The sequence below is a fragment of the Giraffa tippelskirchi genome, chromosome 4 (assembly GCF_054371585.1).
Source record: "Giraffa tippelskirchi isolate mGirTip1 chromosome 4, T2T-mGirTip1v1.2.pri, whole genome shotgun sequence".
Classification (NCBI taxonomy): domain Eukaryota; kingdom Metazoa; phylum Chordata; class Mammalia; order Artiodactyla; family Giraffidae; genus Giraffa; species Giraffa tippelskirchi.
In genome coordinates, this window is record NC_137278.1 from 37,454,020 (window position 1) to 37,469,259 (window position 15,240).

The window sequence follows — 15,240 nt, forward strand, 5'->3', positions numbered from 1 at the left end:
TGCTTTTTGCTAATGGCTAATTAAAAATTAGATTCTTGTTGAAGGACCTGCCTTTCTGCCATCGATCGTCTGTTCTCCCCACCTCTCCAGTGAAGCCAAAAGCCAAAGGTGTAACAGAGGACGAGAGGGAACCGGAAACTGGGGATCAGAAATTAAGAATCTACCTTCCCTGCCTTCAGGGCTGTAAGAGAAGTGAAAGCAGAGTGTTCCAGAAAGTTCCTACTGTGACAGAGAGCGTGGGGAAAGGCTTAGAGATGATGTTTGAGTGACTAATATGAAAAGGTTGCAGGGTAGGTGTCTGCATTTTACAGGTAAGGGGATCCGTTTCAGGAACAGCCCCAGAGTCACACCCACTCACTGGACAGGCCAAGACAAACAGGCCTCCAGTGAAAGACAAACAAGACATGTGGGCTCTTTACCTTTTATCCAGCACTTCATAAGGTTGCAAATGTCTGAGTGCTAGAAGTGAAAAAAGCGGATCATCACTTTTTTTTTTTTTTTTTTACAGGAAAGGTCTTTGTTAGGGGGGAATAAAACCAAAGCCAGTGCTCAGAATAATGAAAAATTAGATTTGGGGAGAAAACCATCTTACTTTGCCAGTATGCAGAAAATTGCCGAAGATACTTTAAACATCTTTTCTCACCATGTCATGTATAGTGCAAGAGTAATGCTGATGTTTTTACTTTCATGTACTTGGTTAGAACTCTGAGTTTTGTCCTCTGCTGCTCAGAGGCTGCTTTCTTTCTTCCTTTCTTCCTTCAATATAAATTAGGTATCAATGAGAAATGTCGTTTATTGGTATTTAATTCCAATATATCCGCATGTTATACTTTCTGAAGATAGTAAGTTGGTTTCACCTATAAAAATGATTTTTTCTGCAGTGTTAATTGTACCAAAGCAAGTTATCTTGCCAAGACACTAAAATCCATTATTTTGTTTCATCTGTGCAGTTATAGATCATCTCAATTACAGGTCACCTAAAATTTGGCTTCTGTCCCTCAGTGAATGTCTGTTTCATCTTTGCTTATCTCTATTCCTAATAGCCTAGAAGAATACAGATTAAGATATTATATACACACAGTTGTCACTGCCTTTTCTTAGATGTCTTAGTTTTATTTTAATGGCAGTTTATTTCTGAGGTAGAAAAGACATTGTTGACAGGCCTTTACTTAGGCAACTTATAGAATTTGTGTGGTCTCAGTCTCTGTAAGTTAAAGTAAGTATGAGCTCTTAATTCCTTTCTTTCTATAAGAGTCTGTGATTCATTATTTTGTGTCAAGTTAATGCTCTACTTTTAAAAGAGTTGTCTATAAAGAGTTATCTTGGAAGGAAACTTAGTGTGCATGTTATCACACATTAAATTATCAGGTGTGACAAATCTGGTCGCTTCTAATGTCTTTTTGTTCTTTAGCCAAAAGATATCAAAAGTAATCCACCTGCAGGCTTAAGTGAATTTTATAAGATTTGACAGTTTAATAATAAGTACTGGGAGTGTCACAAGCTGTCAGTTGGTGGACAGTAAATGATTGTTCAAGTTAAACCTAGGTGTGGTTTCATTGCTTCTCTTGGTGAGTTATAAATCATTTCTAAGTGCAAGTTCAAAAAAAAGGGGAGAGATTCAAAACTAAGCTCAGAAAGAGGTATGAACACACAAAAACTCATATGTGTATGTTTATAGCAGCTTTAATAGTAGTAATGTTAGTTGCTCAGTCGTGTCCAACTCTTTACGACCCCACAGACTATAGCCCACCAGGCTCCTCTGTCCATGGGATTCTCCAGGCAAGAATACTGGAGTGGATTGCCATTCCCTTCTCCAGGGGATCTTCCTGACCCAGGGATCGAATCCAAGTCTCTTGTACTGGAGGCAGATTCTTTTCTGTCTGAGCTACAGGGATCCTTATGGCAGCTTTATTTTTAATAACTAAAAGCTGAAAGTAACCAAAAGTCCATTAGCTGATGAATGAATCAACAAAATGAAGTGCATTCATACAGTGAAACTCAGTAGTAAAACAAACTGCTGATGTGTACCACAATATGGAGGAATCTCAAGTGCATCATACTAAATGAAGGACATAAGAAAAGACTATACACTATGTAGGTAATGGTAGAAAAAGCAAAGCTATAAGGACAGAACACAGATCAGTTGTTGCCAGGACCTGGGGGTCAGAGGAAGGCATTGACCAGAGAGGGGCACACAGGTCCTTTTTGGGGTGATGGAAACCGTCTGCTTCATTATTTCAGTGGTGCTTGTGTGTACATTTGTCAAAATTCATCAAATTGTACTCTTAAAATTGGTAACTTGTATTCTTATTCAGTGTAAATTATACTGCAAATTTAAAAACAAACACATTCAAGGCAGCATCTTGAATGCCTTACAAAGTGACTAGTTCATTTGGGGAAATAATCATTTTTAAACTTTGAGAGCCTGTTTTTAACAAGATACTAGCAGTATTTGTTTTTATGCTGAAGCTATATAAAATTTTGACCCCTCAAATGTTTGCATAGGATATGGTAAATGATTGGCTTACTTGAATATCTCATTGCATTTTTGCTTTCTCTTTACTTCTCTGCCCAACCTAGAAAAACTAATTGAGGGACTCAAATCTCCTGACACTTCTCTTCTGCTCCCTGACCTCTTGCCTATGACAGATCCTTTTGGTAGCACTTCTGATGCTGTAATTGGTAAAGTCATCCTCTCTGTGTCTTCTGTTGTGCATGATATGTGTGTCTGTTTCAAGAATGGCAACCCACTGGTTAACAGTTCCCTACTGAATAACCCTGCAGAGGAGTAGAAATGCTGAAAAGCCTCCTCGTGTTGAAGCATTGCCTTGTGCTGACCCAGAAGCCAGGGCTAGTTAATTTCCCTTGTTATCACTCCAAAGGAGTGTTTTCTCTGCCTCCCAACAGCAGAAGGCAATGCTGTTATTTATGCCTTTCTTGAAACACTGGGATTTCTAGAGTGAATTTCTTATGAATGAAGGGGAATGTGGGAATATTGACATTTCATTACAAAAACTTTGTGAAAGAAGTTGGTTTTGAAGTGGTCTTTACCTATAGCAGATTCTTCTTTAGAAGGCCCCCATATATGCCAAGTGTCAATAACTGAGAAAACATTTGCCCCATGGTGAAGCACCAGGAGTAGAATCTTGATCTGGCGGCTTGATCTGCATGCTTTTACATCTTCTTGTGCTCCAACCACAAGGCAGGCAAGGCTCATAAAATAGCTGGAGTCTGTACTATGGGGGCACTAAGTCCTAGAACTCAGAAATGCCATGACCCTTCAGAGAGATGGTCCTCCAGCTGGGGGATGTCCCATGGTAAAGAGTACCTCCAGCTACATCATAGCATGGGATTCGAGATGGACCAGTTGCCTTTGCAAGACACAGAATGTGTTTGCCCCTAAGTTTATTCCTTAAGAAAAGCACAATTCCCAGAAGACATTAACATGCCTTCAGCCTGTGTCTTCTGACATGTAAGAGGTCTGCTTGGGTGGCTCCCGTTCTGCATTTATTTATAAAAACTGAGAATCACCAAAACTAGCTACAATGGTTAACCACATTAGTGCCTACTTGGTCAGGGAAGCCCAGACATTCAAATCAACAAAAAGAAAGCGACTTAACATGCTTTCCATCTCACCCTAGATGGGCATTTTAGAGAGGTGCAGAAGAAAGCCTTCGCAGAATCGTCCCAAGAACCTTCTGATTCCCTTTTCCTCACCCTTTCCTCTCTTCTCTTAATGCTCTGTCACAAAAGAAAAAGCTGACGTTGCTGTTGAGAGTCTGATACCAGGACTGGAGCCCCCGGTGCCTCAGCGCCTCCCATCTCAGACGGAATCTGTGACCTCAAACCGCACAGGTCAGTCAGGAGTCTCTACAGCTGCAGGGACTGGTCAGTGCCAGCAGCGCTGAGTCAGATGTTCCACCTGCAGCCAGTGGTCCTGGGCTTATCTGTTTCTCAGCCTGGTTAGTTCCTCCCACAATGATGCTCTGCATCATTATAGCTCCAGCTTCTAGATGTTGAGGGAAGTGTTTCCTCAGTAAAGAGTGGAGCACTTTTTGAGGCCGTGTTCTCTGTAGAGTGATTCCTGAGCTTTCTTTGGTTTCAGTCTTGAGATTTTTTTCACTGGTGCAGGTTCCCTCTACTTTCTTAATGAAAGAGCTGTGCTGTAAGGATACCCTTAACTCCTCCAGGGTACTGAGCAGTCTTTCTCTCAATAGTATCTGTCACGTCCATGGGAACTCATGCTATGTATGTTAACATTCTCTTCCCAGCCCAGAGCTTTGATCATATCTAGATGATTTGTTATTAAATAGGCAAAATTGAAATCTTCTCTAGTTTTGTCATTGCTTTTAACCCAATTTCAAAGTTCACTCTTAGTAGAATTCCTTAACTGCAGTTCCTTAAATAGAGATTTGATAACCTTCATTTTGTCGAGTCCATAATTACCTTGATAAAAGTGTCCACTTTGCCAACTTGGAATAGAAACAGTTAGAAGTCTGGGAAATATGAGAATAAACTCAACCAGGTTAAAAAAAGAATTAAGACAGGAGACAATATGATTCTTTTTCTTGTGCTCACTTGGCTGTTTTCTCCTAGAAAACTTTTGCAGAAAACAATTCATATGTTGAAATGCTTGGAACTCTGAATTTTATCTTTCGTCTGTTCCTTAACTAAAAGCAAAGTCATGTGCTCAGAGGAGTAATTCAAATTTAAAGAGTACTAATAAGAGACAAGATAATTCTGTTTCGAACAGGCATCGGGTTGAGTTCTAGAAAATCCTGTCTAATCATGTCATATTCCGCTAATAATAAGCCAGGGACAACCCGCTTCTTGTCAGCTTGGATACCTCATCCTATAATAAATGTTTTCAATGAACTTTTAGGGAGGATTTAAGTGAAACTCTTTAGCTGCAAAGTCCTTTTTCCCAAACAGCATTTGCTGAGAACTGAGTTGCCATCATTTTATTGGCATCCAAATCATTTACTTGCTTAAGCAGTAACCTCCAAGCAAAAAGTTCTTCCATATTTATATATTACTATTAAGAGAAGTTTAGAAATACATGTTTCTATAGATGAAAATCCAGAGTGCTTAACGTGTTTATTTTGGTTTTCTTCCTCCCGCCTTGGCTCATATGTATATGTAAATGCAATAACTCAAAAGCTAAGACCTAACCTGTGATATTGTTGTGTATGCCATTTAATGCTGTCACTGACCTGGGATGCTGCTAATCTGGACTCAGATTCTCTCACCGGGGAAGATTCCCTGATTGATTGCTCTCTGCTTTCTAACCCCACTACTGACCTTCTGGAAGAGTTTGCCCCCATAGCCATCTCTGCTCCGGCCCATAAAGGTAAACACTTTCCTCTTCTCAAGCCCACATGTATCCTTAGAGGAGAAGAGAATTTCCCTTAACAAAAGTCTTTGCTAGTGAAGTTTTCTAACCACCTCTTTGAGTGGAAAACTCGAGTTTGTACTCTTAGCCCCTGTGTTAAAGTTCCTTTCACTAAGAATATTGAATCAGGCTGGGATGGCAGATTGTGGAGGTGTGGCTATCTCACAGTCACCTCTAATGCAGATATCCCATGCTTTCTCGAAAAGACACAGCTACATGCCTTTGTAGTCAGCTCAGGGAGATGACTGACTGTCCACAAACTGACTCTAATTAGATCCTGGGTGGCCTTAGAACTTAAAACTGTTTCATTAAATAGGATTTCAAGTTTTTTGGTAGTGATTACTACAATAAAGAAAAAAGCACTGTTCCTCAAAAGTCAGTCCTCAAAGATTGAACTCAGAAAAGGTTTGAATTTTAGTTAACCTTGGAGTCATGATTAATTACTAGATTTCTCTTTCTAGTCTACTATTTTTATTTCTTTGTCTATGTTAATACTGGTTTGAACTTCTGCTGGACAGAAAAATAGCTTGAATTGAGTTCTTTTCATTGAGTGGTTTGTGAGAGTGGCAGACACGGAACATGGGCATTCAGTAAACTTCTTTCTGGGCTCAGACAGTGAAAGTGGTTTTCTAGAAAGAGCAAATACATATAAAAGGAACAGCTGTTAAGTCCTTTCTAAAGGAAATGTAGGAAGGAAGCCTCCCTGATATGACTGAAAAGTAGTTAGCCTTTAGTTTGCAATGGTAATAGCTTAGTTTTTGTTTTTATCCTTGATAGCATTAAAATGACTGTGTTTTTATAGAACATGTAGAGAGAAGTTTCCTATTTAGCCAATTATGTCTGACAGGAGTGTGTCAGCTGTGATGCATGATTACAGAGAAGCATCACTTGCAAAATTGGTGCTCGGCTAGCACTTGCTTGTAGAATGGAGAAGAATTTCTAGCAAACTTCTGCGTTAAACCTCAGCGCATGCAATCTTGTGCCCCAGTATTCCTGGGACATCGGAGTTTGAATGTCTGTTATCCCAATCACAGGGCAGTGAGTCCTTTCAGAAGTATTTTGTTTTGTTTGTCTGTGTATGGCAGGCTATGGTCCATAGGATCGCAAAGAGTCAAACACAACCCAAGAGACTTAGCACTAGCACATACAGTGGTTACTTCTTAAAGGGCAACTAATTATCTCCCTGCTACCCCTGGTTTTGAGTTTTTCTAATGTTGTTATTAGTCCAGCCTCTGTTAGCTCAATGAAGAAGATAAATGACTAACTCCCGTGCCTTTATGAATTACTGATGTTGAAGAGATCTCTCACAATAACTATATTTAATGACTGTATAAAGGTAGGGAGAACTTTTCCTGTAATCCTTCTCATTTATTAAAGTCTTAACATGGCTAGCTCTAAAGCATTTTTTTTCTATTTCCTCAAGTTTTCCAGCTTTACTACTTTTATTTCAACTCAGGAAAATAAGCATTTTCATCTTTAAAAGCAACAGTGATTGTGCAGTTGCCTCTAATGTATTCTCTCATTTGCTGATCTCTACCTCTGTTGTTTCTGCTTGTATACTTGCATTCTGTATTAAGCTGCGGAAGATAGTAATCTCATCTCAGGTTTTGATGTCCCTGAGGGCTCGGACAAGGTGGCAGAAGATGAGTTTGACCCTATTCCTGTATTGATAACCAAAAACCCACAAGGTAAGAAAGAGAGGCTGGGGAAAAGAAAAGAGCTTGATATCAGCTCTCTTCAAAATAGTAATGTACCTAATGTAGAAAGGGGGGAAAGCATTAACATTTAATGAAAGAAATTGGGGGTAATAACAATCATTGTGGGCTGGACCAGTGTAGATAGATGAAAGTACACATAAAGATACTTATGTAGATATCTTAAAGCATGACTGTGGTATTTATTTAGAGAGAAGGAAAGTATTTAATAGTTTGTCTAAAAGCTGGTTTTTACAAAATATCAAGCTAAAAATAGTGATCTTCAGTAAATGGAAACCTGAAGATCTATATCAAAAAATGAACTGAACATTTTTTTATCATAATTAGAACAATCTTTGATAAATACTCTTCCCAAAGAGATTAATAATGGTGCTTTGACACCATTTTGCATCTTTTAGACATTTGTGGAATATCCTTTTTTCCTCTTTGTTCAATTAAAATCATTTGAACATGCCATAAAGCACTGAATTGCCATAAGACCATCTATGTATTCTTAAAGCATGTTTTTATTGCAGTAGTCTTAATAACTACTTCCTCCCCAAATCAAAAATTACTGATTTTTACTTTATCAGGGAAGTGAGATGATATTATCTGGAAATTATGTACAGCCAGCTGTTCTCAGGCAAAATAGATACTCATTTGAAAATAGCATGCTCTTTGCAAGATCTCCTGCCTACAGTGTGATAGGCACACAGTGCCTGAACTTTTGGTGGGAAGTGGTAGATAACTGATTTATATGTTTAAAAAGTAACATGTAAGAGTTTTCAAAATGTAAATGTTGCTTCTCCAGGATTTTTTTGTTTTGGTTTGGTTTTTTTCTCCTTTGCTTATTCTGCACATCTAAACCTTAACCCTCTGTGTTTTGTACTGAATTCCTATCTCTCCACTTCCAGGTGGGCACTCTAGAAACAGCAGTGGGAGCTCTGAGTCCAGTCTTCCCAACCTAGCCAGGTCTTTGCTGCTGGTGGATCAGCTCATAGACCTGTAGCCGTGACCCAGTAGCAGATGCAGTTCTGTAACCTTCATACCGTAATACACATTTTCATTACGGAGTTATAAGAAAATGATTTTTTTTTTTAATCTGCAAATAAGGGGCCCTCTAGCCCTGATCTTCTATCCCTTGCCTTCTCCTGTAGAAATGATAAGGAAAGAAAATTACTTTGGCCCTCCAGATACTCTTTGGCCAGCTCCTCCCTGTTAGTTTACTGTGTTTTCTCATTACCCTTCTTCAATAGCATTATCTTACATCAAGCGCTAGACCCCATGAGCTTCACCTCTGCTGGAATCGACTCCACCACAAGCTTAACTGTAACTGAAACTAGTGAATTGACACCTTTGTCTCATTCTTGCTAGGAATGGCCTCCCAAATCGATCCTCCCAACCCCATCTCCTCTGGCCAGATGCTGATGAATGTGTTTCTCTGTTTTTGCTTTTCTATCCTGCTGCATTATCCTGAGGACATGGCTTCTTCAGTTGGTCTTGACTCTAGACAGTAACCTAGAGATGAGTGTGTGGTTTAAAAGAGGGTAAAACTGACTGATGGTTTATGTCCGGAAAGAGAAATTGAGCCCAACTCTAGCCAACCAACTCTGACCTTGTTTGACCATAGACTTAGCCAAGGGATTTTACACCCCATGCAACCTGCCCAGCATCCTTCCAGCATTCTGGCTTCCACTGAACCGTGATTTCTCAGATCTGGAGATGTGACCGCAAGTACTTGAGATCCTTGGATAAAATGTGTACATTATATAAATTCCAAGTATTGCCATTCCTTTTAGTGTTTAACTATCCCAAGCTGGGATCTCAGAATTAGACCAAAACAAGACAATATGGTAATATGATACCTTTTATTAGAAGACTTTTCACTGGGGGGTGGATGAGGGAAGGGAAGGAATTGTAGCAGAAACAGATGTATTTTTCTTGTGATTTTTATTTTGAATCAAATATTGTAAATTGTGTATAAATGAAGACACTGAATAGTTCTGTTTCCACTTAGCGTTTCAAGTCCGATATCAGGTGTCTGTACAGGGTTTTGATCTCTTTCCCTTGTATAACTAACTACACAGCAACCCTACAGTGTAACATATGGAATCATTTTGAATAGACTTGTGTGTTGCTATAAGCTTTCAGCAGGTCCTCTGTCTTTGTAGAATAAGCATGTTGTTTATTTTCAGATAATCAGAAATAAGTATGCAGACACACTAGGCACAATTCAACTCTGGCTACTTACCTTTCTTTCTCTCTGATGTTTGAACTGAAGGATACAGCCAGTGAAATATGTTCAGTTGGTTTTCCTTGGCTTTGTAGATTAAGAAACAAAACAAAGCAGTTTCTCACTAACCTTAGAATATTGTTCATAAAATAAATAAAGGCCCCTGCACCGACGTGACTTGCCTCATGGTCACCCTCTGTACATGTCCTTCCTCACTAAAGTATATTTTTTTCCTTACATGCAAAGCAGTTTTATAAAATCACCCTTTGAAAAGAGGTGGGCACAGAGAACCCCATTTGGTTCTCTTCCTAGAGTGCCATTTCCACAATCAAAAGGGAACCTCTTAGCTGATCAGATTTATACCAATAAAATTCCAGGTCCATTTGCTTGTTTCCCTGTCTAGTACTTTTGTTTCTGCTTCCTCATGTTTGCACTTTAAGGGGAAAAAAAGAAAGCTGAACAGCAACAACAGCTTGCAACACACTGTACTTTAGAGGTCAAGCTTTGACCCCAGAGGTGAAGCTTCAAAAGCCTTTGAAAGGCAGCAGAGGAAAAGTCAGAACTTTTCAGTTTTCCTTCTGACTTTAAGTACTTCCGTGCCAGCTGAAACTAGATGCACGATGTACAGGCCTCTGTTAGGATAATGAATCATTCCCAGAATTGAGGGAGGTACACCCTTCTTACTGAGAGTTAAAAAAGATATGCTTGAAAAGCTCTCCTTGATTGGACAGTGAAAATGGGACTTGGTTTGCCCTTTTATGGACAGGATTATTACTGAAGATCAAAATGGTGTTCTTTTTCCCAGACATAGAAAGAATATGCAAACTAATGAAGGAGATTGTTTATTTTTAAATAAGAATAATGTTTTATGCCTATGTTTTCCAATCTGATTTTTTTCCGTACATACATGTTAGAAATACAGTGAAATATCTAGCTTCCCAATGTAATTGAAGCCACGAAGAGTACAGTTTAGAAATTAGCTGTCTCTCAATTGTCCTTTTCATGTATTACCCATAATTACATTGAGATATATTATCTAGTCATCTGGCTCAATAAAGCTTAATAGAGAATGTTAATGAAAGTGAACAGACTAGAAACCAGAGAGACTGGGTGGAGGAAAGAAGCCTGAGGGGGATAATGACATGAAATTATCTTGAGTTTGTTCTTTAGGAGTAAGGCTTCAAAGGCTAGAACTATTTTTCTGTTAAGGAAAACATGTGAGTGACTCAATAAATAGGGCCTCCTTTCATTTATAGCACCATCCCTGAGCTAAAAGGGTTTATTTGAGATGAGCATAGTATGCTAATAATTGATAGAACTTTGAAACTGTAGACTGAGCTACAAGAGGGACCTTAGAGATTATTCTAGTTCATCCACTTCATTTCATAGATGTGGGTGGTGGGAGAAGAGATTTAGGCAGGAGAGGCCCCCTGGGAGCTCCTCCTGACCTTTGCCAGTCCCTGGCCAAGTGGCCTTCAGCAGGAGCTTCACTTCTTAGAACTGCTGCTCCTTACTACAGTGATGACTTTGGGCCAGATGGTTTTTAAGATTATAGAATTCTAGGGTTCTCAGTGTTTATTATGATGCTTTAGGAGGACTATGAAGGATTTAGATGATCCTGATGTCCTTCAGTTGTCTTCCGTAGCTCTTACTATTACTATAGTAGTATTTATATTTTAGAGAATTACAATAGGCTTTCACTAACCTGGGTTGCTCTCTTGGTTATCTGAAGAGACCCCTAAGTCATCACAGAATGCTGGACATAGATTTTCCTTTTTTTAATATTACACACATGCATCTACCTATTCCAACAGCATCAGATTTCAATTATTGTAAACTGTGTAATCAAGGATCTGCTATTTTAAAATGGACAAATACTGTAAGCATATGTTTCTGATTTGCTTTTATTCCAACTGTGCAAAATAGTAACTAAACCAGAAAATATCATAAATTGGATTTTTTTTTTCCCCTTTACAGCATTCAGATAACTAGATCACCAAATTCAAGGCCCAGTGAAAACACAGGCCTCAGAGGAGATAAAGTTTAAATGGACACTTGTGAATATGATTATAGTTAGTGATTTCTTTAGCAGACATATCAGAATTGTGACATCTAATTGAGTGTTCCCTTCAAAGGCATCTAGTTTTACTTGGGAAAATAATACTTATTTTAATGATGCTGCCACCATTTATGTTAAAAATATAAGAAAATCAGTTGTATTATTATCTAATTAGTATCTCTTTCAGCATCTGAAAGTATGCTCTTTCTCTTTTTTCACCACTCTTGGTTCTGAGTAACATTTGATGTTTCCAAAAGAGCAAAACCACTCCCCTACACTGAAGAGTGGTTACAATGGAAGATAGTCAGAAGAATAATCCACTGAAAATTCCCAGAGAAGACCTTATAATGGACTGTGACAACAATCAGTCTTAATTTCTTTAATATTCTGAATAAAGGAACTTGTGTGATTTTGCCTGTCTTTAGTATGGCTTAGAAAATTGAAAAATATGGGTTTTATAATACCTCTGAAAGACGTTGTCAGTTTGTTTAATGTCATTGGATACTGGACTTGCCTTTTCCCAAGTGAGAATTATGGAGCTTGGATTGCTAATAATTATAGGGGAGCAAACCCAGGAAAGAACTTGTTTTTCTCAAGATGAACTATTAGTTTTGTTTCTAATCTTTTTGGGGAGCTCCCCTGACAAATAAATGATTCAAACCAACACAGCTTTCCCTCCAGGCCAGAAACAGCAGTGCTGGGGGAAGGAGGAGACTTTTGGGGTTGACCTCAGCCCCGCCGTATGGAAGCCTATGAAGTCAGCTAACAAGATACACCCTGTAGATACCTTGGGCCAAAACAAAGTCTCCCATGCTGATGTTTATCTGCAGTTCCCGGAGTCTTGAACTTTCTCAGTCTATAAGATTCAGAATTCTGTAGCCATGCACTTAAACCTTGGAGATAAAAATGACAGGATTGCCCCCAAAGTATTGAATTCAGCTAATCAGAGGCTGCCAGATAGAGAAATCGTTAGATGGATATTTAACTTGGTACCTTTACTGAAACACTCCATATATTACAAAGCTATCTTTTACTCCTTTCAAGAGACTGTAGTTTTACCAACACAAAGTTAGCCTTTTCCTTTTCCCCACTAGTAATGCTCCTGGAGCTGGATGTGCTCGGATTTCTTGAGTCAGAATGAATCCCAGATGGCCTCCATTTCAAGTAACTGTAACATGATACTATTTTGTTTCTCTTGGGTTTCCTTTCATGATGATCAGGGAGAGAGGTTCTGGGTCAGAGCTGATCTATGCAGAATTACCAGGTGGTGGTGTTGCTAGAATGGAAGGTGTCTCCGTGGTTCCCACTCTGATGTAGTGGCCTCAGTTCACTCTTTCCCTGGGAGTCTCCTCTGCCCTGTTGCACACCCCCATCGTCAAGTGTATGTGTATTTACCATAGACCTTTTTCCTGTCCTCCCCAAGAAGACAGAGCAAACAGAGGTACACGAAGCTATCTTATACAGTAAAAAATGTGAAATTTGAACATTGCTACGCAAGTATTGTATAAAAAAAACAAGTCTGTAAACAAATTTCTTATGTAAACATACAGAAAAATAAAGACTTTTATCTGTTCAACGGGGAGCATGATGTTCAGAGCTGTAAATGACCTACAATAGCTGCTCTTCTCCTGATCTGAAAACCCACTTTTACAAAAAAGATTTAAACTCGTTGTTGAGTGACAAGAAGCACCTGTGCACGAGTACCGTGCAGACTCATCTGAGAGACATGCCGAGGACGTTTTAATGAGTCCTGGCTACCCTGGCTTCACCTGCGGTCACGGAGATGAAAACCCCTGTGAGCCTGCATTTGATACGACCAGACGTAGAGTTGTAAAAGGGAGCACATATTTGCAGCTATCCTCCTTGAATTTAATCTTTGATGCACCCAGGCCAATTTAATTAAACATTTTGTGTTGGCAACAGCAGTTTTATGCCCAAGGAGAAATCTCTTTCATTTAATTGCTCCATTGGCTCGAGAGACACAGCATTGCTAGGCCGTGTTGGCTCCCAGGCATGGGTGTTAGTGCAACTCCACAGCATATGGTAGAACCAAATGCTTGATCTTATTATCTAAGCAAGAGGTCATGGAAATTATGCGTTTGAAGTACATCTCCTGATTCCCTGATTCAACTCTGAAAGAGTGTGGGTTTCATTTGGTGCTGCATTTCTGAAGTTCTTGGGAAGGGATGTATTTTGCTTTCTATTTGCTAACTAACTGAATGAGGAGGTTTTCCAATACTCCCAAGTCTTCATTTCCAGTTTGGGGCAAGAAGTATGTCTCTGATGCTTCTTCTAATTGTTATTTCACTTTATAGTATGGGAGAAAGTGAAATTCTGGTCACCTATGATATATGGCACTCCGGAAGATCCAGCCTGAAATTGCAGTCTTCAGATTTCGATTTTTCTTTTTTAAGGGAACACTGGCCTTCACTATGTCCATCAGATAAAATTTCCAGGGGTAACCTCTTCTAAATCATTCAGCACTTTGAGTTGCTTGGGAAATTAAGAGGGAATTGGTGAGAGTCTTTGCAAAATCAGATACTTATGGGTATGCCTTTCCTTCAAAGCATATAAACTCTTTACTGAAATTGATGTAAAAATAGACTAAAATGGAGCCTCAAAATAGACTAAAATGGAGTTATCCCTAATGGAAGCATTGGAACAGGGTGCTTGACCTTAGCCTCTCACATAGTCCCTACATCAAAGCAAGAAAAAGAAGTATATTTTGACTTCTTGCTTAATTTAATGTGCTAAACCAAAAAAAGAGACATGACTTAATTTGAGAGAATTAGAACAAAATGCCCCACCTTAAACTTCATGATAAGGAAGATCCTTATGCTTGATAAGGGAGACCCTGACCCTGTGAGGTCAGGTCCTGGGTCAGGTCCACCCGCCCCATCACCCCACACCCGAAGAACAACTGGCTAGCTTTTTGAGTTTTATGATCACAGGGCATCTGCTATGCATAGCCATTGGTTTGCAAAGGAAATGGGCCAAGATGCTGAGGTTAGATTAGTGCAAATATTTCATCGCTCACAGGCAGATGGCTTCCAACATGTTTTTCTGACAGTACAAGGCTATCTTCACATATAAGGACTGTTCACTCTGAAAACACATGCTTTCCCTTCCTACAATAACACATTCATATTAAGAAAAAAAAAATGAAACCCTCTAACCGCCAACAAGATTTAATGTCTGTCTTCTGTTTACAGTTATTTAGAATTCCTCCTCTTGACTGCTTTGTTTCTTGTGCTGCCACCACCAAAATTCCCTGCGGGGATGTGGATGTCTGCACACCCCATATCCACCGCGTGTGTCGGGTCTCCAGAATGCCGGGCTTGGAGAGTTGCAAAGGGCAGTTGCTCTCAGCCTTGGTCATACTGCACCTCCTCTAAAAAGAATGGAAAGGTTAACAGATCTGCCTTTTCAGGAGAATCCTTTAAATGTGCTTTTCCAATCCTGTAGAGCAGATTCATGCTCAGAGATCAAATAGGTCTGGTCTTGTTTTGAAGAACTGGAGACTAGTTCTCCCATCAAACTTAATGTTGTAGTATTTTTGTGACTATGTACATCTTTTAAAAGTTGTTGCAAAATTTAGGTATGATTTTCCTGTTATTCACTATGAAAGTCATAGAATATGCTCAGAGTTGGCAGATTTACAGTTGACTTGACCAAGAACTCGCTTTTTAACATAAATAGTTTATATAGGCTAGGAATGCCCTTCCAGCCTCTCCAACTCTGGACATGGGTGGGTACCCCTACTTGGTACCTTCCAGCTCTCAAAATGTCATCTAATTCTGCAGGCATCCAAGACGCACCACGTTCTATAGGTAACTGCTTTTTGGAGGTCTGTGCTTACAAT

The 15,240-nt window shown here is 39.3% G+C and overlaps 1 protein-coding gene across 13 annotated transcripts in view; it reads left to right on the forward strand.

The window, feature by feature from the left end:
* AAK1 (AP2 associated kinase 1) overlaps positions 1 to 15,240 on the forward strand; it is a 167,854-nt gene that overhangs the window by 143,796 nt on the left and 8,818 nt on the right. For 3 of the 13 annotated variants that reach the window (XR_014083241.1, XR_014083242.1, XM_081594529.1), the window contains 4 exons: positions 2,581 to 2,682; positions 3,754 to 3,855; positions 5,240 to 5,350; positions 6,970 to 7,080. The exons of 4 other annotated variants lie outside the window; for them this stretch is intronic. Coding sequence is in view for 7 of the 9 variants with exons in the window: in XM_081594529.1 (XP_081450655.1) it covers positions 2,581 to 2,682; positions 3,754 to 3,855; positions 5,240 to 5,350; positions 6,970 to 7,080 (426 nt within the window). In the remaining 2 variants the exon portion in view is untranslated. Of the gene's footprint in view, positions 1 to 2,580; positions 2,683 to 3,753; positions 3,856 to 5,239; positions 5,351 to 6,969; positions 7,081 to 8,000; positions 9,497 to 11,296; positions 12,959 to 15,240 lie in introns of those variants that run through there. 6 more of the 13 variants (XM_081594533.1, XM_081594534.1, XM_081594536.1 and 3 more) reach the window with 5 other exon arrangements.